Here is a 25875-nt window from a genome sequence, read left to right as displayed (position 1 = left end):
GGAGGAACACCAGATGTTCATCGTTTTACCCTGCTGCAGTCATCACACTTGGGATGTCCTTCAAGGATGCATCTGCAGTCATCACATATGGGTTGTCCTGCCTCAGGCAGCCCTTCGGTTGGCCGGATTCCAAAGTCTGGGTCCGGCGTCGGCTGATGTCGCCCTTTCCCCGACGTCAGAGCGCCTGGGGTATAAAAGCATCAGCCGACGCCATCTTCCTCAGTCTTTCTTGCCGCGTGGTGCCCGAAGCAGAAGCAGTTCGCAAGTGCCGGTCGGCCAGCTCCTGTAATTCAGCTACCGAAGACTTCAAAAGCTAAGTACCCCGTTGGGGACTCTTTCTTGCCTCAGCCGATGTCCGATAAAGTTAATAATTGCTTAACTTGTGGGAAACAAATACCTCATAAGGATTTCCACTCTTACTGCCTCCCCTGCCTAGGCCCAACTGACGCACTCTTAGACGTCGGGCGGAGTTTGCAGAGGAATTTTTTGGGGCTAGTTTTTCATACAATATGCCGTTGGAGACTACGACTTCACATTTAACAAAGAAACGGAAGGACAAGGACCGACACACACGGGCCGCGGTTTCGGCTGAAACCACGGCCAGGCCTACCGCGAGTGTCTCGGTTGAAACCGAGTCCTTGGTACTTCCTACCCCCGAAACCGCTCAACCGACAACCTCGGCCCTGGAGGCCCCTGCTGAGTCGGTTATTGAATTCCCTTCAGAAACTGGTGTCTTGGAAACTTCTGACACCATTCCTCTAGACAAAACTACACCAGCACGTGGTGCAGCTAGGCCTCCTGCATCCATGTCCATAAAGGCATTCACCAGGGCTAAAGCTGCTAAACATACAAAAGCTATGCCTCCCAGGGTTATTCCTCAGGGACCCTCTACAAGTTCACAGATTCTAACTTTAGCAGAGGACCTTATTTCCTTAATTAGGGGCTCTCAACCCCCTCTAGACAAAAGGCCCAGGGTTGAGCCCTCTGATCCCCACTCCTCAGAGGAGGCCTCTGATGGCTCTGCTCTCTCGGACTACCAGGAGGAGGCTTTTTCGGCCTACGAGGATTCTGATGCAGAAGAATCAATCCCCTCGGCCTCCCCTCCAGAAGAACTATCCTTCGGGGAGACCCTTCACACTATGAGAGAGCATTTCAAATGGCAGGGCCAGGAATTCTGTGATTCCAGGAAAAGATTAAGAACTTTTCTGCATTTACCTCAGCATAGACCTTTGGCTATTCCTCCTGTTTTGAATGTCATTGATGATGTGTACTCTGAGTCTAGCATAACCCCTGACACTCTTCCTCCGGCCCCTGCCAAACCCGATAGGTACTACAGGGTCCCGGACTCGCATCTTTTTCTTTACAAGGCCCACTCTGCTGATCCAGAAACTATTTCCCAGGGCCCTAAAGGGGTTGCAGCTGCCACTACTAAAAATCCACTCCCCTCTGAAAGGGAGTCCAGGGCTTTAGAGAGATGGGGTAAAAAAGTGTATACGTCTGCTACTCTTTCTATGTGGGCATTAAATTGTCAATTTCATATGATACAGTACCAAGAGTATTTGTTAGATGAATTGCATAAGAAACTGTCTTCACCTGAACCCCTAGATCGCAAATCACTTCAGGATCTGGTACATAACTCCCAGCAGGTTAGCAACCATTTCTTACAGTGTGGTTATGATGCATTGGAAGCTTCATGCAGGTCAGCTATGACAGGTGCAGTCATACGTAGGCATGCTTGGCTGAAGGAACAATCTCTGCCAGACCATGTTAAAGCTAAGCTTCTGGATGCTCCACTGCAAAAGCAAAAGTTATTTGGCTCCACTGCTCAGGAGGTCTTAAAGAAATTTGAGGAAAAGGCAAAATCTGTACAGTCAAAGATTTTCTACAAGTCCAACCACCAAGATTCAGCAGAAATTGGCCTTACAAGAATTGGTCCTTTCCGGACACAGAAAGATTTCAGAGAGGCAAGAACAGGCGTGCCAGAGGTAGAGGGCAAGCTAGACGCTCCTACAGAGGACGTCAATGGCAGCCTCCCAACCAGAGAGGTAGTGCAGGACCTACAACTGCTGCACAAGGACAGACTCAATGACTTTGCTTTGACTCCACCAACCAGGGCTCAATTAGAAGCACCTTTGGGCGGAAAGCTTTCTTTATTCTCAGAAAATTGGCACAGTATTACAAGAGACAAATGGACACTGCAAATAATAGACAAAGGATACAGGTTCCATTTCCACACATTGCCAAAAAGAAAAGGCATGCCAGACCTGCCACCAAATCAAAGGGCAGAGGCTTTGAAACAAATCTCCAACTTAATGCAAATGAAAGCTATAGAAAAGGTTCATCTTTCAGAACAAGGCCAAGGATTTTATTCCAGACTATTCCTTGTTCCAAGAAAAGAAAATCAATGGAGGCCTATTCTCGACTTGTCCGCACTGAATACTTATCTCATTGTGCCAAAATTCAAAATGCTGACTCCACAGCAACTCCTTCCCATGCTGGGCAAGGGGTCTTGGCTGGTGACTCTAGACCTCAAGGAGGCATACCTGCATGTCCCTATCAGACAAAGTTGCAGAAGACACCTCAGATTTCTTGCAGGTTCAGAGCATTATCAATTCTCAGCATTGCCCTTTGGCTTATCTACTGCGCCCAGAGTATTCACAAAATGCCTAGCATCAGTAATTGCACACTGCAGACTTCAGGGGATTCAAATACACCCATATCTGGACGACTGCCTTATACAAGCGGACAGCCAACAAACTTTGGTAAAGGACTTGAATTATGCCATCCACCTACTGCAGGCCTTGGGATATACAGTGAACATTCACAAATCAAGACTTGTTCCATCCCAAAGAATAGCTTTTCTGGGTGCGGATCTAGACACAACCACCCAAATGGCTTTTCTCACAGAAGAAAAACAAAGACAACTACCGGATTACTTCAAGAATCTGACAAGACAAACTCAGCTGACTGCAAGGAAAATTTTGCAGGCCCTGGGTTACATGGCATCTTGCATTCTTCTGATTCCACAAGCAAGGCTGCATATGAGGAAACTACAATGGTACCTAAGGAGTTTATGGACTCAGCACAGTCATAGCTTAGAAACTTTGATCCCACTCATTCCATGCCTCCAAAAGGAATTTCTGTGGTGGGTTCAAGCAAGCCAGTCAAACAGAGGTCTGCCCTTCAGCAAGCCAATAGCCAGCCAAACCATTACAACGGATGCTTCAGACCACAGTTGGGGAGCACACATGGAGGGCAGATGTATTCAAGGACTATGGTCACAAAAGGAGCTACGCATGCACTTAAACCAAAAGGAAATGCTAGCAGTGATACATGCAATCGAGGCCTTCAAACTCTTTCTGCATCAAGGCCACCTGCTAATAAGGACAGACAACACAACAGTTATATGGTACATAAACAAGCAAGGAGGCACCCATTCCTACCCTCTTTGCAGACTGGCAATGAATCTATGGGAACTTTCCTTGAAACTCACTATAGAGCTGCAATCACAGTTTGTGCCAGGAAAAGACAATATACTGGCGGACAGCTTAAGCAGAAATATCATGGATGCACACGAATGGATGCTGCACCCAGACATCTTCCTACAGATAACACAATCATGGGGAAGGCCAGACATAGATCTTTTTGCCTCCCCCCACAATCATCAGCTGAAGAAATTCTGCTCAAGGACATACCACCCACAAGCATGGAAAGTGGACGCCCTATCTTTCAGCTGGAGAACTCTAACAGTGTATGCATTTCCACCTCTTCCATTAATGACCAAGGTCTTACTGAAGATCAGGACAGAGCAGCCAAAAGTGATTCTGATAGCTCCGGACTGGCCAAGACAGCACTGGTACCCACTGTTAAAGAGCATGTCACGCACGAAACCATGGCCTCTTCCTCTATGGCCACTTCTCCTGACACAGCACAACTACAAAACTCTGCATTCCAACCTGAAAACCTTGCAACTAACAGCCTGGAAAATACCTTGACTCCTCCTCAGGATAAGCTATCCAAGAGAGTGAAGGATATCATCATGGAAGCTCGCCGGCCTTCTACAAGAAAGGCATATTCAGCAAAATGGAAAAGATTTCACACTTGGAGCACCACAAAGGGCCTAGATGCGACAGTGATGAACATGGCACATATCCTGGAATACTTGGCAGAAATGCTCCACAATGGCCTGTCTTACTCTTCCATTAAAATTCATGCTTCAGCAATTTCAGCAGAGTACAATACTGATCCACCTGTCTTCTCTCATCCTCTCCTAAGACAGTTTCTAAGAGGAATTAAAAACAATCCTCCAAGGAATTCTCCAATGCCTACTTGGGACCTTAACTTCGTGTTGGAAAAACTAACTCTGCCTCCCTTTGAACCAGCAGCATCTGCAGAACTACAGTTCCTGTCTTGGAAGACCGCCTTCCTTCTGGCCATAACCTCAGCAAGAAGAGTATCTGAGTTACAGGCCCTCATGGCAGTACAGCCATTTCTTATTTTTCATCAGGACAGAGTCTCATTGAGAACCAATCCTTCATTCATGCCAAAGGTGGTATCCAGGGTCTCATTAAACCAAGCTATTCACCTGTCTACCTTCTTTCCAAATCCACAAAACAAAGGGGAGAAACTTCTGCACACCCTGGACATACACAGACAGTTGCGCTACTACTTGGACAGAACTAAAAGCTACAGAAAAACTGACCAGCTGTTGGTAGCATATGCTGCTGGTGCACAAGGAAAAGCAATTTCCAAACAGACAATTTCAAATTGGATAGGGAATTGCATTCGTTTTTGTTATTCCTTTCATGGAAAAACTGTGCCAGCTAACATTAGACCTCATTCCACCAGAGCCACAGCCACCTCCACAGCCTTCTTAAGAGGGGTGGCTGCCAAGGACATTTTAGAAGCTGCTACATGGAGCTCCGTGCATACATTTTCCAAGCATTACAATATACCTTTATATTCCAGATCCAGAGCAGGCTTTGCTACGGCAGTCCTGCAGGGCATTTTAGCTACACCATCCTTTACATAGATCCTCCACCCCCAGATTGGCTATGGTATTCTACCCATATGTGATGACTGCAAATGCATCCTTGAAGGACATAGTACAGTTTTGTACCTACCATAAATGTAGATGTCTGATAGGTATACATCTGCAGTCAGGTTTACCCTCCCTCCTTCCCCTCTTTGGTATTTATTGGGTACTTTTCCCTCTCATAGCTAGCTGGGGTTATCTATTATGGTGTATTTGTTTTATATATATGTATATATATATATATATATATATATATATATATACACATATATATACATATATATATATATATATATATATATATATATATATATATATATATATATATATACATATATATATCTCTGTGCATGTTTGGAATTTATTGCATTTCTCCAAATTTAGCCTTCCTTTGAGGGCACCTGGCATCTGGGACAAGAAACACTGAGGAAGATGGCGTCGGCTGATGCTTTTATACCCCAGGCGCTCTGACGTCGGGGAAAGGGCGACATCAGCCGCCGACCCAGACTTTGGAATCCGGCCGACCGAAGGGCTGCCTGAGGCAGGACAACCCATATGTGATGACTGCAGATGCATACCTATCGGACATCTACATTTATGGTAGGTACAAAACTGTACTTTATCCTGTCGTCAGGCGGTCCCGCAGTCGGCCGGAATTCCAAAGTCTTGGTCCGGCGTCGGTTTCTGTCGCCTCTTCCCTGATGTCAGTGCGCCAGGGGTATATATAATGCAACCAACGCCATTTTCTTCAGTCTTTCTTGCCGCGCGGTGCCCGAAGCAGAAGCAGTTCGCAAGTGCCGGTCGGCTGACTCCTGAGATTTTCGAATTCGAATTTCAGACCGAAGTCTTCTATAAAGCTAAGTACCCTGTTGGAGAAACTTTTCTTGCCTCAGACCGATGTCAGAAAAAGTTAACAATTGTATTTCTTGTGGGAAGCAAATACCTCATAAGGATTTTCATTCTTATTGCATACCTTGCCTAGGCCCAGACGACGACGTCACTTCTTGTCGGGTTTGTGCTAGGTTTAATAAGCGTACTATTAAAAGACGCTTTGATTTCGCACGACACTACTTCGGTAAAAAATTTAACTACACCATGCTGTCGGAACAACCGACTACCGGCGTGCACAAAAAACGCAGGGATAAGGACAGACAGCCCAGGCCTAAGCCAGATTATGAGGCCTCGGCCGATCTGGTCTCCGGTTCTCCGGTCCTCAGTGAGGCTCCGATGCAGCCCCTGACTACCGCAGATCTGGAACGCGAGACAGCTACGCAAATTTTGACGGAATGTGCCAGGCCGACACAGCCTTTTACTTCAGGCCCTTCCGACGACTTTGCTACAAAAGACGTCGGTACTACAGAAACGCCATCGGTTTCTGAAGGCGTTTTCAGACCGACGACCCTCACCATTAAAACGTTTTCTAAGTCGAAGACTCCTTCTAAATCTAAAAGGACTGCACTTCAGTCTCCTGTTCAAGGCCCCATGCCTAAGAAACAGATGCTCAAAATGGCTGAAGATTTGATTTCTTTAATCAGGGGTTCCCAGCCCCCTCCTGACAAAAGGCCTAGACAAGAGGAAGATTATGCATCCTCTGAGCAAATGTCCATTTCTTCAGACTCCTCTGAGGACCAAGACTACTCCTTCTCTCCTTATGAAGATTCTGATGCTGAGGACTCTATTCCCTCAGCTTCTCCTCCTGAAGACTACTCCTTTGGGGAAACTTTACACACTATGAGGGAACATATTCACTGGGAAGGTCAGGATTACTCTGATTCAAAGAAAAGGCTCAGAGAGTTTCTTTTACTCCCCCAACACAGACCACTTGCCATCTCACCAGTTTTGGACATTGTGGATGATGTCTATTTAGAATCCAGTTTCAACCCAGACTCTCTACCTCCTGCTCCAGCTAAGCCTGACAGATACTATAGAGTGCCTGATGCCCACATATTTCTTTACAAAAGCCCTGTAGCTGACCCGGAGACTATCTCACAGGGTCCCAAGGGGGCTAAGGCGTCTATGGCTAAAAACCCAGTACCTTCTGAGAGGGATTCCAGAGCTCTAGACAGGTGGGGGAAAAAGGTTTACACCTCAGCCACATTAGCTATGAGGGCACTGAATTGTCAATTTCACATGCTTAAGTATCAGCAATTTCTAATCTCTCAGTTAAAGCAAAGAATAACCTCTCTCCCTCAACAATCTGAATTGAAAGAAGTACAGGATCTGTTGCACGCCACTGAGCAGGTGGGCAAACATACCTTACAATGTGGGTTTGATTCTTTGGAGGCCTCCTGCAGAGCAGCTGTCACTGGGTCTGTTATACGTAGGCATGCTTGGTTAAAGGAACAAACTCTGCCTGATCATGTTAAAGCAAAACTACTAGATGCTCCCTTACAGCAAGATGTTCTTTTCAGAGTTAAAGCAGAAGAAGTTTTAAAGAAAATGGAAGATAAGGCAAAATCTATGCAGACAGTCAAAGATTTCCTACAAGTACAACCCCCTCGCTTCAGCAGAAACTGGCCAACAAATAATTGGTCCTTTCCAGCCACTGACATACCACAGAGGGGTAAATACAGACGCCCAAGAGGCAGAGGACAACCACAAGCCCAGTATAAACCTCGCCAATGGGGCTCTACAACACAGAAGGGAGGAGAAAACAGGTCTCAAACCACCAGAAGGCAAACTCAATGACTTGCACCTCATCTGGCCAAGCAGTACTCTCTTGGCATCCCCCTTGGGGGGGGGGGGACTCACACTTTTTGCAGACAACTGGCACATTGTCACAAAGGACAAATGGGTCCTAGACATAATATTACGAGGATACAGATTCCACCTTCACACCTTGCCAGTGAAAAGAGGAATGCCAAACCTGCCACAAAATCAATGGGCAGAGGCACAAAAGCAAATTACAGCTCTCATGGACATGAGAGCCATTCAACTGGTACCTACTCGAGAGCAAGGCCAAGTATTTTATTCAAGACTCTTTCTAGTGCCCAGAAAGGACAATGCCTGGAGACCAATTCTGGACCTTTCAATTCTAAGCACTTACGTACAAGTACCCAAATTCAAGATGCTAACACTACAGCAGCTACTTCCCAAGTTGGGCAAGGAAGCATGGCTAGTAACGTTGGACCAGCAAATGGACTCCAGGAAGCAACCAGAAAGAAAAACCAGATGAATGAACAAGCCACGAATTTTGACCTAGGTTTCGTCTTTAATCCGACTTCATCAGAACACACCTTAATACAAATAAAGAACAACCTTATATACACACTTAAAAATGACATCATCACTAGTCAATTGAATAATAACTTAATTAACATAATATATTGTAAATGAATATAATTAATTCAATATGAAGGCCAGCATACATAGTAAAAAGCACAACCCCAGACCCTAATATAATAATGTTAACATAAAAATAAAACTTAAAAATAAAACAGTAAAATTAAATTTGATATTTAGTTTTGCCAAATATGACTAAAGTGTTCCAATTAAACTAAAAATTAAAATTAATCATGAAAAACACAAAACAATCTAATTGCTGAGTGTATACATGCTGTATTGATATATCAAATATAAATATATATATGAGCTAGTTCACCCCAATATATTCTTTAATTTTAAAATGGGCATAATAGAAATGCAGTCATTAATGCCTGGGAATTCCAATGCATTAAGTTTCAACTGCCATTTCATCTCACCTATATCTAAGTGCACGTCCAGTTTCCTTCCAAATCTATCTACCAAAAACTGCTGGACCACACAAAACTTAAAATGATGCCCACTATTAGTGTTAATGTGCCTGTACAGGGCATTGGTCTTTTTCTTTAGCCTGATATCAGACTGATGTTCAATAATGCGGTCCCTTAATGCCCTGCAGGTCTTCCCAATATAAAAGGCTGGACACCGTGTGCACATAGCCGCATACACGACACTTGTGCTGTAACAATCAAAATGGGCACCAACCCTAACAGTGACTCCAGCTAAATTAAATGCGGCACCTGTCACATTAATCAAGTGACAAACACTACATCTACCGCACTTAAAGTTACCCTTACTTCTATAAGTAACATTGTTCTTAGTGTCATTCTTTTCCAATAATTGCTTAAAAGAAAATCCCTTCCTATAAACACATTTCGGAGGTCTCCCCAGTTTATCACTAACTAGATGATCCATTTTCAAAACTTTCCAATTGTTGGTAATAATGTCAGCAATATAAGGGGCATCAAAGGAGAAAGTAGTAATAAAGTGTAATGGATGGCCAGCACCAGCCCGTGCACTAGTATCATCATTCCTAGGAATGATTTCACCCATGGGAGCAACATTAACCTCAACATGCTCATTCCTAATATCATGCTTTTCATACAGTAAAGCCCAATAAACACCATTAGCCCTTTTGGCTTTAACTTCATCAGCTATACAATCACACAATGCAACTGGGTAACCCCGCCTAATAAACATCAACTTGATGAAATCAAGCTCTTTGATGAAATCAACATCCAGACTTGTCATTCTCGCCGCCCTGACCATCTGCCCTTTAACTATTGCCTTCTTCTGATGGTCAGGTTGACTACTTGAATAACTCAAATATGAATTGGAAAATGTTGCTTTTCTATGAATAGTAGATATCAATCTAGAATCAACAGGACTATAGGCTAAATGCACGTCCAAATAATCAATTTCACTTTTGCTCATACTATGGGTAAATTTCAAAAATTCAACAGAATTATTGAGAAAATGAATAAATTCCCCAAACTTATCATTTCCACCATCCCAAATGATAAACAAATCATCTAGGAAGCGGGTGTAAAAGCTAATGTGGGGCATAAACCTGCTGGTAAAAAGGAATTCCTGCTCCCAGTATGCCATTACATAATTGGCATATACTGGGGCGCACGCCGCCCCCATCGCTACCCCAGTTGTCTGCATGAAATAACTACCCTCAAACTGAATGAAGTTGTTAGTCAACACAACTTCCATTAAGCCCACCAACAAGTTGATTCTGTCCTGATCGAATAAACCAGTTTTCAACAATTGAACCTCCAACCATTCTAATCCTATTGCTGTAGGAATAACTGAAAACAAGTTTACAACATCAACTGTAACCATAATGGTATCATTAGTAAATTTAACGCCATTTAGCCTCTCCAAAAATGACCACGAATCTTTTGAGATATAATTGAATACCTTTAAACCCTTTTGTAACTCAAAATCCAAAAATTTACGTATAAAACAGGTTTTACTGCGTTTGCCATCAACAATTGGCCTAAATGCCAAATTATTCAAACCCTTGTGGATCTTGGGTATTCCAAATATCCCACTAACCACTGGGCAATCATTAACCAGATACCTGTATTCGTCCTCATTAATATGCCCCTGCCAAAGTAGGTCCTCAATATATAAATTAACCTTACTATAGGCAATATTTAATTCATTAAGGCTAACATCTTCATAAGTGTCCGTTGCCAATAATGCCATAATACTATTGACATAAATCAACCCTGTCAATAAGCACTAAACCGTTTCCTTTATCGGGCTTCATAAATCTTATAGAAGTATCATTTGTCAACTCATCCAATAATTTGTGCTCCTCCAAAGTAAGATTGTCCTTCACATCAAACGCTGACCTGTAATGTGGACTCATTGCCCACCTGTAATGTTCCCTAATATCCAACTCACATATCCTTTCATATGCATTGGTAACAATATTAGGTGGGGGCATATACTTGCTTGGTTTTTTCAGAGTCAAAACCGCTGGATTTCTATCAACTCCACCAAACATCAATCTCAGATTCATTTTCCTTACTAACATTTTTAGGTCAACCAAAGTATTAACTAAACACCCCCGAGCTAAAGGGACAAAAGTTAAACCTTTAGCCAACAAGTCAACGTGCTGTTTGTTAATGATTTTAGTAGAATAATTATATATTTTAAAATCATCGTAACTGTTAGCTATAATAACAGGACTACTAGGCCCACATTTCAAAGCTGGTGCAAGGTTTTCATCTATAACTTGCATCAGCTCATCAATTCCACAGTCCGCAATACAGTAGCCCAAATTAGTTTGCCCCAAGTTGTCAATTTCTTGTTCAATTTCACTGTCACTATGGCTGTTTTGATGCACATCAACCTCACCAAAAAAGGTTGGAAAAGTGTGCAAACTAACATCATACAAGGAACCACAGTCAACATCAATATTATGTTCAGAACAGTTATTAACTAAACAATTATAATCAACAGCATCAAAAGAACCTTCACTCATACCTGAAGGTTGCTGAATCCCAACACAACATTCTTTAACATCATCCATTTCAGCGTTCACTAAAATCGAGCTGGAATCTGCAATAGTTTCTGTTTCATGCATAATTCCGTTTCCATCCCTCCCAAAGGATGAACCAAGCCCAGCTCTATAATTACACTTAAAAAACGATGGCCTATGATCCACATTTACTTCCCCCATCATGTTTGCATGTATGCCTACCAAATATGAATTAAAAATAAACGGATCACAAATATTGTCCCGATTTGTATCTACATTATTACTACAATCAGCAACATCTTGCAAACACTGTATAACTGGATTATAAGCAAAAACTTCATTATCATTAATAGCATTAGTAACATCAAAAGAGCACTTTTGATTTTGAATTAAATGTTCAGAAGTTGTCCCAGCGTCATGGTAGCCCAAATGTTCACAAACCTCATCCGAATTAGACAAAACGGAAGCAGCAAACCCACAAGCGTAATTCCCATTTAAATTTGCAGCAGATGTGTCCGTAAACCCCCCACAAGGCTCACAAGCCGAAAATGTACAATTCTCATCAGCCACTAACAAGCGGTCGACATAACAGATGCTCGCACTATTTTGTGACTCAGTATCGCTACCAGCACGCCGCTCGTTAGCATTGAAACGTGCATCTAGTTCACAACCATCTTTAAAACACGCTACACAAGCAAATTCATTAGGCGAGACTTCACCTAAACTGTGAAAGTCGCTAAATGAGCCATCCGTGTTCAGCGCCGATAAACGCCTGTTCTTATTTAACTCAACAGGGGTAATGAGATCAACAAGCCCGACATAGTCAAGACAGTTTGATAAATACGGAAAATGCTCCAAATTAAAGGGCTCACCTGTGCGATTAAAACCACACTCAGGATTTATGCATTCCAATGGGCTCGATTGCCCCTGTTGTTCATATTGACAGAACTTACTAACTCTGGCTTTGCACCCTGTCTGTTGTAATCGTTGAACGTATTCTGTTCCTGCCGCTGGTTTCGCCCACGTATCCTCTGCGACCTTCTTGGCTCCACTTCTAAAGGCAAGTCAGCCCGCTCCTGCTCACCATTTGTACTCTCACCAATAGGCGCCACCTCCAAGTCCCTGCTGTAATAGTTTTTATTTAAAGGAACCTTACCAAAACAATTGCCCTCAGACATGGGATACACTATATTTCGCCTATACTCATTGGTATCCCTTTCTATCTTTTTAGCTTTTCTTGAAAAGATAGTTTCACATTGTTTGTTCACTTCTGCCAGCAAATTGTTATAGTTAGTAAAATAATGGTCAAAATTCAAATCAGCAGTAATAGCCTCATTCACCATTTCCAGTTCACACAACAATGAGGCTATTTGCTGGTCATTGTATTTTATAATAATAGCTAAAAGTTCAAGCCCCATTTTATTATATAAAGTATGAACTTCTTCCAGCATGTCTTTGTTGTTGGCAATCCCATTGGGATACTTCCAGGCTCGCAAACCTTTGGGTACAAGGCCACAGTCAATATTTTTCTGCAAATACCCATTTTCAATTTGCAGTTTCTTAAGGGCAAATAACTTCTTTTCAAAATCATTTAAACGCTGTGCCATAGGTTTAAAGTCATTTCTTTCAATGTTAACCACTGCCCCACTTCGTTGAAAATTAAATTCATTAACTCTCCACTTATTAGCATCAAATTCAGCCCCAAAATCCGTACCTTCTGAATTTTTAGAAGTTGAAGGATTCGTAGACCTCACTCCAGTATTCACCTCAGGAGAACTATGTCCCACTCCTACCACAGTAGCAAAGTCAGGTTTTTTACAGGGTTTTGAACCCAAATTATGAGCATTTTTCTCATTCTGCTGACCTTCAACCAAAGTCTGAATCTGCTTAGAATGCTCAAGTAATTTCTGGTTGATAGCTTCCAATAAGCCCAAAATGTCTGGTCCAACACCACCACTCTCCATACTAACAAAACACCAGACCAAGAATAAATAAATGCACCAGCAAATGGACTCCAGGAAGCAACCAGAAAGAAAAACCAGATGAATGAACAAGCCACGAATTTTGACCTAGGTTTCATCTTTAATCCGACTTCATCAGAACACACCTTAATACAAATAAAGAACAACCTTATATACACACTTAAAAATGACATCATCACTAGTCAATTGAATAATAACTTAATTAACATAATATATTGTAAATGAATATAATTAATTCAATATGAAGGCCAGCATACATAGTAAAAAGCACAACCCCAGACCCTAATATAATAATGTTAACATAAAAATAAAACTTAAAAATAAAACAGTAAAATTAAATTTGATATTTAGTTTTGCCAAATATGACTAAAGTGCTCCAATTAAACTGAAAATTAAAATTAATCAGTAATTAGATTGTTTTGTGTTTTTTTTAATTTTACTGTTTTATTTTTAAGTTTTATTTTTATGTTAACATTATTATATTAGGGTCTGGGGTTGTGCTTTTTACTATGTATGCTGGCCTTCATATTGAATTAATTATATTCATTTACAATATATTATGTTAATTAAGTTATTATTCAATTGACTAGTGATGATGTCATTTTTAAGTGTGTATATAAGGTTGTTCTTTATTTGTATTAAGGTGTGTTCTGATGAAGTCGGATTAAAGACGAAACCTAGGTCAAAATTCGTGGCTTGTTCATTCATCTGGTTTTTCTTTCTGGTTGCTTCCTGGAGTCCATTTGCTGGTGCATTTATTTATTCTTGGTCTGGTGTTTTGTTGGTATGGAGAGTAGTAACGTTGGACCTCAAGGAGGCATACCTGCATGTCCCTATCAGACAAAGTTGCAGAAGATACCTCCGTTTCATTGCAGGTTCAACCCATTACCAATTCTCTGCACTGCCCTTTGGCTTATCTACTGCGCCCAGAGTTTTCACAAAATGCTTGACACCAGTAATTGCATACTGCAGACAAAGAGGAATTAAAATATATCCATACCTGGATGACTGCCTCATCCAAGCAGAAAGCAAAGACATTCTCTTACATCATCTGGCCTTTGTAAAGCATCTACTAAACTGCCTGGGGTACACAGTAAACGAAAAGAAGTCAAAACTAGTACCCTCACAAAAAATGACATTCCTGGGTGCCAGCTTGAATACAATGGCCCAGAAGGCTTATCTTACGCCAGACAAGCAACTACAACTGACTCAATATTTCAAGACAATGGCAACAAAGACCCAGTTAACTGCAAGAAAAATTTTGCAGGCTTTGGGCTTCATGGCATCTTGCATACTAATAATACCATTTGCAAAGCTGAATATGAGGAAATTACAGTGGTACCTAAAAAGCGTATGGTCTCAACACAACCACAGCTTGGACACAATGATATCTCTTATTCCCTGCCTACAACAGGAATTTCTATGGTGGTCACAGGCATGTCACCTCAACAAGGGTCAGCCTTTCACCTTGCTCCCAGCCAGGCAAACTATTACAACAGATGCTTCAGACTACGCCTGGGGGGCACATATGGCAGGACAATGCATTCAAGGCGTATGGACTGCAGATCAAAGAAATCTGCACATAAATCAAAAAGAGATGCTAGCTGTACAGAAAGCTCTGATAGCCTTCAAGGATCTATTACATCCAGGACAACTTGCAATAAAGACGGACAACACCACAGTAATGTGGTACATAAACAAACAAGGTGGTACACACTCTTACCCTCCATGCAGGCAAGCAATGACCTTATGGAACACAGCTCTGGCCTATCAAGTCCAGTTACAAGCTCATTTCCTGCCAGGACAGAAGAACACATTGGCAGACGACCTCAGCAGAAACATCAAGGATCCCCACGAGTGGAAACTAGATCCCCAAATATTTGCAATGATAACTCAGAAATGGGGCCTTCCAGACATAGACCTGTTTGCCAGTCCTCAAAACTATCAACTGACAAAATTTTGTACAAGGACATATCACCATCAAGCTTGGAAAGTGGACTCTCTCTCTTTCAGTTGGAAAAACCTGACAGTATATGCCTTCCCTCCATTGCCTCTCCTCACAAAGTTTCTTTTGAAAGTCAAAAAGGAGAGACCATGACTGATTCTCATAGCCCCAGACTGGCCACGCCAGCACTGGTATCCGCTATTGAAAAATATGGCCCACAGCCCACCATGGATATTGCCTCAAATCCCCCATTTGCTCACACAACAAAACAATCAGATTCTTCACAGCCAGCTCAAAACTTTAAATCTGGCTGCATGGCAAATCATCTAAACATCCAACCAGCACCTCTTTCACAAGCAGTTTTGGATGTTATTCTGGAAGCCAGGAGGCCAAGCACCAGGAAGGCTTATTCGGACAAATGGAAAAGGTTTTGTGCCTGGAACCAAGCTAAAGGCCAAGACACAATTCAGCCTCACATGCCTCACATTCTACAGTATTTAGCTGAGATGTTGCACAAAGGACTTTCCTTTTCCTCTGTTAAAATCCATGCTTCGGCTATTTCAGCTCACTACAACACGGATCCACCTTTATTTTCACATCCTCTTCTAAGGCAGTTCCTCAGAGTGGCAAAAAACATTAGACCACCCAGGAGAGCTCCTACACCAACATGGGACCTCAACTTTGTTCTGGAAAAACTAACGCTGCCTCCCTTTGAACCAGCTTTCTCTGCAGATCTACAGTTCCTATCATGGAAGACTGCCCTGCTCCTAGCAATAACTTCAGCTAGAAGAGTCTCAGAGCTACAGGCACTAATGGCAGTGGAACCTTTCCTCATTTTTCATCAAGACAGAGTTTCTCTACGAACTAATCCTTCCTTTATGCCTAAGGTGGTTTCCAGTGTAGCTTTAAATCAAACCATCCACTTACCCACTTTCTTCCCCGATCCACAGAACAAAGGTGAGAGACTCCTGCATTCCTTGGACATTCACAGGCAGCTTTGTTACTATTTGGACAAAACTAAGGCTTTCAGAAAATCTGACCAGCTCTTTGTATCCTATGCTACAGCTTCTCAAGGGAAAGCTATATCAAAGCAAACCACTTCTAAATGGATAGGTCATTGCATACGTTTCTGCTACACCCATCATGGGAAACCAGTTCCTGCTACCATTAGATCCCACTCTACCAGGGCAACAGCTACCTCTGCAGCCTTTCTCAGGGGGGTTCCAACCAAGGAAATTTTAGAAGCTGCAACTTGGAGTTCAGTACACACCTTTACTAAACACCATCACTTACCTCTTTACTCAAAGTCCAGGGCGGGCTTCGCCACTGCAGTTCTGCAGGGCCTTATAGCCCCCACTAACCCTCTGATACCTCCCCCCTACCTTAGCTTTGGGATTCAACCCGAGTGTGATGACTGCAGCAGGGTAACACGATGAACATAGTATAGTTTTGTACCTACCATAAATGTAGATGTTCGAGTGTTCACCCTGCTGCAGTCCAGGTTACCCCCCCCTCCATCCCCTCTGATCTACTGGCTAAATCTATTCTATGCCTTACTGATGTATTTGCTTATAGCTGAAGGGATTTTGTGTTTGTGCTGTGGTTACTCCTTTTGGTACTAATTTCTGACCACCTTTTTGGGGGCACCTGACATCTGGGGCAAGAAAAACTGAAGAAAATGGCGTCGGTTGCATTATATATACCCCTGGCGCACTGACGTCAGGGAAGAGGCAACAGCAACCGACGCCGGACCAAGACTTTGGAATTTCGGCCGACTGTGGGACTGCCTGATGACAGGATAACCCAAGTGTGATGACTGCAGCAGGGTGAACACTCGAACATCTACATTTATGGTAGGTACAAAACTGTACTTTATCCTCCCGTGAACACCGTGTTTCCTTCTGAAAGAAGTTACTAGCTGATGAGGCACAGAACCTTAAAGCTCAACTAAATCAGAATTACATTGGTGCAAGCCAGGCTAGCCTCAGGTGATCTCTTTCTGGTTTTCAGTAGAGAAAGATAGAGAACATGGATTGGCCACAGAAAATTACCATTACAGACAGAGAATCCAGTCTTGATGAACACATTGGATGCCTTCTTTAAAAAAAAAAAAAAAAAAATCAGCATGTGAATTTGATTGCTCAAAAATCCTATATATGTCTGCCTGTCCATCCATCTGTGTCTGTCTGTATCTGTAAGAGCCCAATGCCATTTTGGGGATGTCCAAAGCAATGAAAATTGGGTTGGATGAATACATGTCCACTTGTGTCTGATTCATAAACGACATGAGTGATACTAAGCAGTGAACTTTCTAGTCGAATGTCTGCTGATAGTCTTTGTGCAGATCACTGTTGCAGTAGCGCTGACTGTTGGTATGTATGCCACAGATGGCCATGCATGCAACCTAATTTCCATAGGTCAGCATCTTTTCTTCTGGGCAGATAGATGACCACCTCTTGCGGGGCATCAGCATATTTGCTGGATAAAACAGGTATCTATTAGTGCAATCTTTAGTCCTTTCCTGCCACAATGCACATTCATGTGAAGAACCACTTATCTGAAATCTTTTGTTTAGCAAGTTACTGCACAGTTAGTGTAGGTAAGTACTTCATTGGGGAGAACCTTTTTTGTCTTTTATTGTTTGATGGTGTATTTGCAGTTTGGGGGTGGGGGAGGGGCTGACTATCATTTTGTTAGTGGAGATATGTTCAGTCTGCAAAAACCTCTATGTATTTGTGCAAAGACACCATTAAAGATTGAGATCTGTTATATATTTTGCTTGTGACTCGAACTTGACATCTTGAACTGTACAGTCTACCAGGGCTTTTTTCCTAAGACAGTTGGGGAAAAAGGGGCTATTCCTTTCAGCACAGAATTGGGTGAAGCATGAGCCCTTCATCCACAGTGCCAAATCATTTGATTGGTTATCTGTCATAGCAGCCATTCCCTTAAAGAGAAAGAAGTGAGGGGATTAAGGAAAGAAGGGTAGATGATACTGGATACACCTGTGGACCTCATTGCCCCTTTCCCACTTGAAGCAGAAGCTTACTGCGAGTTGAATTTGCAGTCCCAGCCCACATACTTGAGTTATCTGAGGTCTCTACTATTGCCCCTATGGAGACAGCCATGCCTCCTGACACATGTAAAAGGGATCTAAATGACCCTTTGCAGGTGCTGCCATCTGATGCCTCTTTCATAGTAACCGAATGAGAGGACTGTACTCTTGTGGTGCATGTTAGGGAAGACATCTGCACCAGCAATCTGGCATTCTGTGACCGCCGTTCAAAACCTCAAGCCTTCCCGGTGGTGACACCAGCTAAGAGTGCCCAGAAGTCTGAACCCAGGTATTGCACAGCTAAGCTGTTTGCAGTTTTCTAGGACTGAAGTAACTGCTGCTGGTTCCTTGGCAGCTCCCCCCCCCCCCCAGCCCCTGACTCTCTATTTGCAGTGGATCTCCATGGCTTGGAGGTTTGTTTTTTTTTTTTGTTTTTTTTTGTTATAGAGCCTGCAGCCCAGTTGACCAACCAAAAAAAAAATCTCCACGTAAGAGAGATTCTGACTTTATGGGTAGTGAGGAGTAAGACTTGAGCTATGCTTTACAAATCTATTCTTTAATGTATGAAACAAACCCTGTAGATGCTGTGTTGTCGTCCCCCCCACAGAGGGAATTTTATTTGGTGATATGCTATGTAAAATGAATAATATGTTGCCAGAGTTATTTCTTGCCCAGATGTGATGCTTTGTCCTTCTGGGCTTGGATACTGCCATACCTTTGGCTGCTCCCCCACCTAGGAACTTTAGAGAATGGCTTCCTGTAAATAGTCAGGCTACCAGTCCCTTGCCCTAAGTAAGTCTGACAAGTTCTACAGGGTTCAGAAATCCCAAAAGCCTGAAACAATTTTTTTATGGCTGATCCAACAGTGGTATGTCTGGATCCAGAAAATGGATCAAAAAATGTTCCCAGCAGACTTCCAATTGGAAGAACAGATTTCTTGACCACGTTGGGCAGAAGGTCTGTACGACTGCCACTCTGGTTTTCAGCAGAGTCGGCTGTCAGACTCTACAAATTAGTAGGTCAATCCCCTCACTCAGATGAAGTAGAAGATGGGGGTGATGTCTAATGAGGACCTGAAGGCAGAACTTTTAAAATTTACGTGAACTTTTGGTCAGGTGGTTAATATGAGTAGGATTCTGTAGCTGCAGCATTCAGGGCAACAGCTGTGGGAGCTGTTATTATGTGATATCCCTGTCTAATGCAGCAATCTGAGAATCATAGGGATGCAGCTGTTTAATGTTCTAGGTCATAAGGACCTGTTGTTCAGGAATCCTGCAGCAGAGGTTTTCAAAATGATGGAGGAAAGGGGGATAACTGTATACCTTTGAAATTACGTTTTCAACCTGCCCCCCAGTACGCCAGTATGACTGAAACTATCCCACCAAGATTTGGCCTTAAAATTACAGGAAATATAAGGGTAAGCAGGTGACAGAGAAAGGACCAATACAAAAAGAATTGGCAGGAATACCTGAAGGGGAAGTCTGAGGGACCTCAAGGTCACACACCCACAAGGGGTTCTGCATTGACTACCAAGAGTTTTTCCTCACCCATCTATATCCAGCACCTTCCCTCCTACCACCCTAGGATGGGAAAAAGATTGAGTTTGTTTGTTAAAAAAAAAAAAAAACAAAAAACAGAAGGACATTACAAATAACAAATGTGTCTTACAAATAATCACTGAGCATTACAAGCTTAAAAAAAAAGACCAATTAAATCTTGTATTTTCATTCCTACAGGAACTTCTTTAGCAAGGCATAAGATAGTAAAAAATCAGCAGCAAAATAAAGGGGTCAGCTTGAGTATCTTCTCAAGCCCAGAAGGAGTTCTTGGTGAAGACCCATCTTGGAACTTTCAAGTTTGAATACCTATATAAAGGTTCCAAAATCCGGTATTCAGATTGTTTGATTCCTTGGGAAATAGCTCTTCCATCTCAAATTGTCATGTGAAAGCTATCTGCATTTTGTCACAACTAATCTTAGTGACAGACCGGCTGAGCAGATATGTAGATTCCCCAAAAGTAGATTTTGCACAGTAATGTCTTCCTTCAAATAGTTCACAGGTGGGGGTGTCCCAGAAACAGACATGTTAGCTTGTCTGAGCAACAATCACATTCTGCTCTAGAGTACCATACAGAGATGTTCAGGCAGCATATATATTCTCTTTTCTGTATGCATTTCTTCCGATTCCTCTTCTCCCCCGATGATTCAGAAGGTAAAGGAGATGGGGCCAGAGGTACTGCTAATGATCCCCTTTCGGCTTGGGCATCATTGTGTTTCCCTTCTTGTACAGACTTCTGTGGAGAAACCTCTCACACTGCCTATGTATCTGAACCTCTTGACACAAGACAAAGGCCCTTATATATCCCATCTTGAAGAATCTATAGTTCACAGATCAGACGATATAGCCTTACTAGTCTTTAGACAACAGTTTACAGGGAATGTCCTTATAATTAAGGAGGCTAGGAAGCCTTCTGCCAGAAAATGTTAGCTGTCCAAATAGAAAAGATTCCCTGTTTGGTGCCAAAAAAAGAATCTGGGCCCCTTGTTAACCTGAAGTGCACATGTTTCTTCTCAGTACTTGTCTGAGTTGTTTAACTGTGGGATGACTTTGCCTCTGACAGTACATCTTAAAGTCATTTCGACTTGCATGCTTATGGACCCCCCCCCCCCCCCCCAGCATTCCTGCAGATTGTCAAACATTTCTTAAAGTCCTATTGTTGAGACTACCCGTAAAAGTTATTGGTCTTCCATTGGGTCCTTAACTTTGTCATGGAAAAGATTGCCCAGCCTCTTTCAAACCAGCTAGAACTGCGCCTCATCATGCTGAATTCCTTTCCTGGAAAATTGCCTTTTTGTTTGCTCTTTTGTTAGCTAGAAGAGTGCCAGAACGGCGTGAATTAACATCTGAAGACCCCTTTCATGAAGATACAGCCAGCATAATTTTCCTGTAATCAGCCCATATAGCTGTATATTTTTTTTCTTAACCTGTAAAAGAAGATCAAGAAAATTCTGCACTCTTTGGATAGCCACAGGTAGCTGAGATACGGTTTGATAAAGCCAAAAACAGTAAGACTTCAAATCGTCATTATGTGTCCGTTATAGTCAAGAAAGAGGGAAAGCCAGTGTCTAAACAGACCATTTCTAAGTTCCTGGCTCAGTGCATTCTCTTTTGTTAAGTTCCTCATGGGAGAAAGCTAGAAGGGCATTTGAGATCCCACAGCACTAGAGGGATAATAGCCACAATGGCCTTTCTTAGAAGAGTGAGTGCACAGGCCATTCTAATGGCAGCCACTTGGTCCTCTCTTCATACCTTTTCCAAGCAGTACAGGCAAAGACTGCTTCCAGGGCAAGAGCTGAGTTTGTTGTAGCCATTCTACAGTGTCTTTTACAGCTCTCTTCAACTAGTCCATCAACTTCCCACTGCTTTTTAGCAGTCTTAGAATCATCCTAGTGGTCTGTTCTGCTGTGTCAGTGATTTGTAAAAAGAGCATAAAACAGTTGCATAGGAATTTGCCATAACAGTAGAAGTCCGACTAAATGACTATTCTAGTATTGGTATGGGGTACCTCCATTTTTTTTTTATCCTTGTACCCTTTTCCCCCAGGCCTGCTCAGGTCTGGATCAATTGGGGAAAGCCAGGTTTTGTACATCCTTTGTTCCCTGAGTCTTCTGCTTGTGGCCATGACTTTTTTCTTATGGATAATGCCCAGGAAGAGGTCAGGATTGCCATTCTGTTGGTGTCATGAGCAAGGAAGAACCAAAGAATGTATTAATCAACATCTGCTTTATCCAGAGATCATACCAGCATCCATCAGAAAGTAGCATTTGTCCAGTCCACTTAAGATTCATAGGTTCATAGATTAGTACTAGGCTAACTGTCCTTGTGGACCACTTTAAGCCTAGCAAGTTACCCTATGTGAGAATCAAACCCTGCACCTTTTGTTTGTAAGGTTAACACCTTAACCATTATGCCATCCTCCCACCCATCTGGCAAAGAATGCTGAGCTTTGGAAGGTAGACATCAGGCCTTCTGAAGCAGGTCCCAGTAATAAATTCTACTGTAACAGTGAGCCACTTGAGCATCTGCTATTATTGTATTTTATGGTGAGTAAGCTTAAACCTTGCTAAAACATTCACACTTTTCATTTTTTAGGTCTCCTACCTGAGGAATTTCCTACCAGCTTAGCTTAGGGACTCAGCTGCCAGTGCTAGTTTTAGGAGAGAATGAACTGCCTGTCTTTTTGGGTTAGTGCTTGGCTTGACTTACCCATATTTTTTCTTAATCTAGTTTACTTGATGGTTGTTTTGGATTTGGATCTTCTTTGTTTTACCTGTAGGATTACTTAATGTTACTTGTTTAATGATGGCAATATATTACATTCTGTCTTTTGTTTTAGTGTTGCCACATATTGTTTTTGCCTACTCTTGTTTTTTTAGTCTGCACAGAGCTTGATTATAGGCACTTAAGTAAAGCTGGTGTACTTTTTTCTGTCCTGTTCTCACTTACATTCGGCTTTCTTACTAATATTTCAGTAAGCAATCGTTAGATTAATTTATTTTTTTTTTGGAACCTTCACTTTTTGAGTGATAATCTTGTTACTTGCAATATTATTCCTTGTTTAGACACTGGTATTGATGTTTTTCTACATATTTTCATCCATCAGGTGGTTTCCTGATTACACAGAGAATGCTGGACATGTTCAAGCGTCCCACTGATCCACCTGAATACAATTACCTCTATCTCATCCCAGGTGGTGTGTTTATAGGAGGTTATGCAGCTGCTCTTAACAGTGGATATTCTATCGAACAAGTGAGAATTTGTCTTTTAATATTCATAAAATAATGTGTATTACTATTTGTAATGCATTTTATGTTGAGCAATATTTCCTTTTTCAGGTAGCTTACTTGTGTAATAGAAAATCGTGGTCTAATATTAAGACCCTGCTTGTGATAGGGTAACCTGTCCACTAATCAGCATTATGAATATTTTTTGAGAAGTTCATGCACTGGTGATGAATTGAGTACTCGTGCCATATGATAAATGTCAACTGCATAAGTGCACTTATCCCACATATATTGTAGTTCTTTTTTTTTAATTTAATTAATTTATTTATTTTGTTAGTGTGCTGTGGATCTTGATCTTTGCCATTAGCAGTAAAAAAAATCCTGTTTTTGCCTAACCTTTGCTTTTCTTTTTTTTTTTTTTTGAAAAATTCTGAATTAAGGAAGAATAGTAGAAAAAAACTCTCACAACTGGGGGGGGGGGGGTGTTCATGCCAACACCTGGTGACTGGATCAGACGTCTGCTTGAAATTCTGCTTGCAAGATTTGCTGTGGCTGTTGCCTACTACATATATAGACTTGTGGTGCAGAATCATTCAGGCTTCCCAGTAGTGGGGAATCAACATAACTAGACAGAATTCATTTCTTACAATAGTGTATCTTGAGTCCATGGGAGTTACTCTTCAGATTCCCCTCCTAAAGATTTTTGATACAGTTTCTAGAATGAAGGACTTGATTCAGTAGGAACAAAAAAAAAATTAATTCCAGGGTCTCAACAAAGATGTGATTTGTTACATATGGACCTTCCTCAACCTGCTGCTGTTCTTGACAGCCTTAAAAGATGCTTTTTTGACAGCTAGCAGTTTACCTGACAGTCATCCACCTGCTACAAGAAAGTTCCATAAATGGTAAGAGGTGCCCCGACCTGCAGATTTCTTTTTGCTAACTCCAGGTCACATCCTGCAGTAATTTCTTTGTCAAAGTCTGTGCCTGCCAGACTCTTTACAACAGCTATCCCTTTCACCGTTTACAAATTGAGAAAAGCTTTTGATAAATTTGGGGGGGAAAGGTATAAATTTGTCAGGCTCGTGTATAAATTTCTGCTGGCTTCTTCTGACAATATGAGGAAGTTAATTGCAATTTCGTAATGTTTTGGGGATGCCTACTGGAAACATCCCTCTCTTCCTTGGGACAAAGTGGAGTTTTAAAGAGTTAATGTCTGTTTTTCATCTAGACTCCAGGCATGTGCCAGGTAATATCACAGAATTGAAGGTTTCATAGCATGTACTATTCTCATGATTCCCTTGGCCAGACTTTACATGAAGATTTAATGGTTTGTGGACTCAGTACCAACACTCCCTTTCTTTTTAGATTCCAGTGCTGGGGGTTGTCGAAAAGGAACTAATGTAATGAGTGAATGATCCTTTTCCCTTTCAGTACCTACTCAGTCTGTACCTCATATGCATCAGACTTCGCTTGAGAAGCTGTTTTCAACAGAGCAAAAGTACAGAAGGGCCTCTGGAACAAGTAAGACAAGTTAATACACATAAATGTCAGAGAAATGATGGTTCTAATAAATGTTGTTGTATCTTTGAACCATCTTTGCACTTCAGGTCCTCTGCTAGTAATCACAGGAAAACATCATAGTTATGTGGTACCTAAATAGGAAGAAACAAGTTTGTACCCCTTTGCAGACTAGCTGTTGTAGCCTGTGATCTAACAAATACAGTATGTCCCTCCAGACTACTTGCATTTCATTAGAGTGAAATATTGTTGTAGATAAGCTAAGCAGGACCAGGTCAAGCCTTCATGAATGGAGGCTGAACCTGGAGGTCTTTTAGGAATTAATGCATCTGTGGGAGCTCCTCAAGGAGATCCCTTTGCACCCAGTCACAGTAGACAGTTAAGGATATTGTGCTTTAAGACTCCTTGCCCACAGGATTGGAAGACAGATACCTTTTCATTACCATGGATGGAACTATTTCTGTATGCTTTTCCACCGTTTCCTCTGATAACTAGAGTTCTTCTAAAGATTCAGAAGTACTCCCAAAGATTATTGTGGTGATTCCCTTTTCGCCCTGGCAACAATGGATGTTATTCGTGTTTCACTGTTGCAGTCATCACACTTGTGTTATCTGCCTGCAGGTAGCCCACAGTTAGCCTGAATACCAGCGTCTGAGGATTTCTGTGTCGGATGCTGTCACCTCTTCCATGACGTCAGGTCATCAGGGTATAAAACATGCAGCCGACGCCATTACATCAGTCTTTCTTGCCGAGAAGGAGCTCAAAGCAGAAGCAGTTCGCAAGTGCCGGTCGGCCGCTACCTGAAATTTTCGTTTTTTTTTTTTTTCGAGTTTCAGACCTGTAAGTCTTCTAAAGCTAAGTACCCCGTTGGGGATTCTTTTATCTTGCTCTAACCGATGTCAGAAAAAATTAACAATTGTCTTGTGTGTGGAAAGCAAATATCTCACAGAGATTTTCATTCTTACTGCGTCACCTGTTTAGGACCAGACCACAACGTCCCTAGCTGCTGGTTTTGTGCCTTTTAATGCCCAAACCATTAGTTGTCGGGCTCTTCTTATAGCTAAATTTTTTTCTTCTCGTTCTCCGTATTCCGAAATGGCTTTGGTAAGCCATCCGACTACTGATCTAAAGACAGAGACAGACCGCATAGGTTAAAAACTGCCGACGACGCCTCCGTTAAGCAAGTCGCCAGTCCGCCGGTACTCATTGAGGCACCTTTACAGCCCCTGATGCCCGCTTCTACAGATTCACAGGCCTCTGTTGAGACCCATTCGGAGTTCGGTATGCCGCGAGA

The 25875-nt window shown here is 42.1% G+C and overlaps 1 protein-coding gene across 2 annotated transcripts in view; it reads left to right on the top strand.

Annotated features, from left to right (window-relative positions):
- Positions 1 to 25875, top strand: part of NNT (nicotinamide nucleotide transhydrogenase) — a 1308245-nt gene that overhangs the window by 724146 nt on the left and 558224 nt on the right. For both annotated transcript variants that reach the window (XM_044076912.1, XM_044076918.1), the window contains exon 13: positions 22940 to 23085. In XM_044076912.1, the coding sequence (XP_043932847.1) occupies positions 22940 to 23085 (146 nt within the window). The remainder of the gene's footprint in view (positions 1 to 22939; positions 23086 to 25875) is intronic.

This window comes from Protopterus annectens, chromosome 1.part1 (assembly GCF_019279795.1).
Source record: "Protopterus annectens isolate FY-2018-M chromosome 1.part1, PAN1.0, whole genome shotgun sequence".
Lineage (NCBI taxonomy): Eukaryota > Metazoa > Chordata > Ceratodontiformes > Protopteridae > Protopterus > Protopterus annectens.
This window is presented reverse-complemented; position numbering and strand designations above follow the sequence as displayed.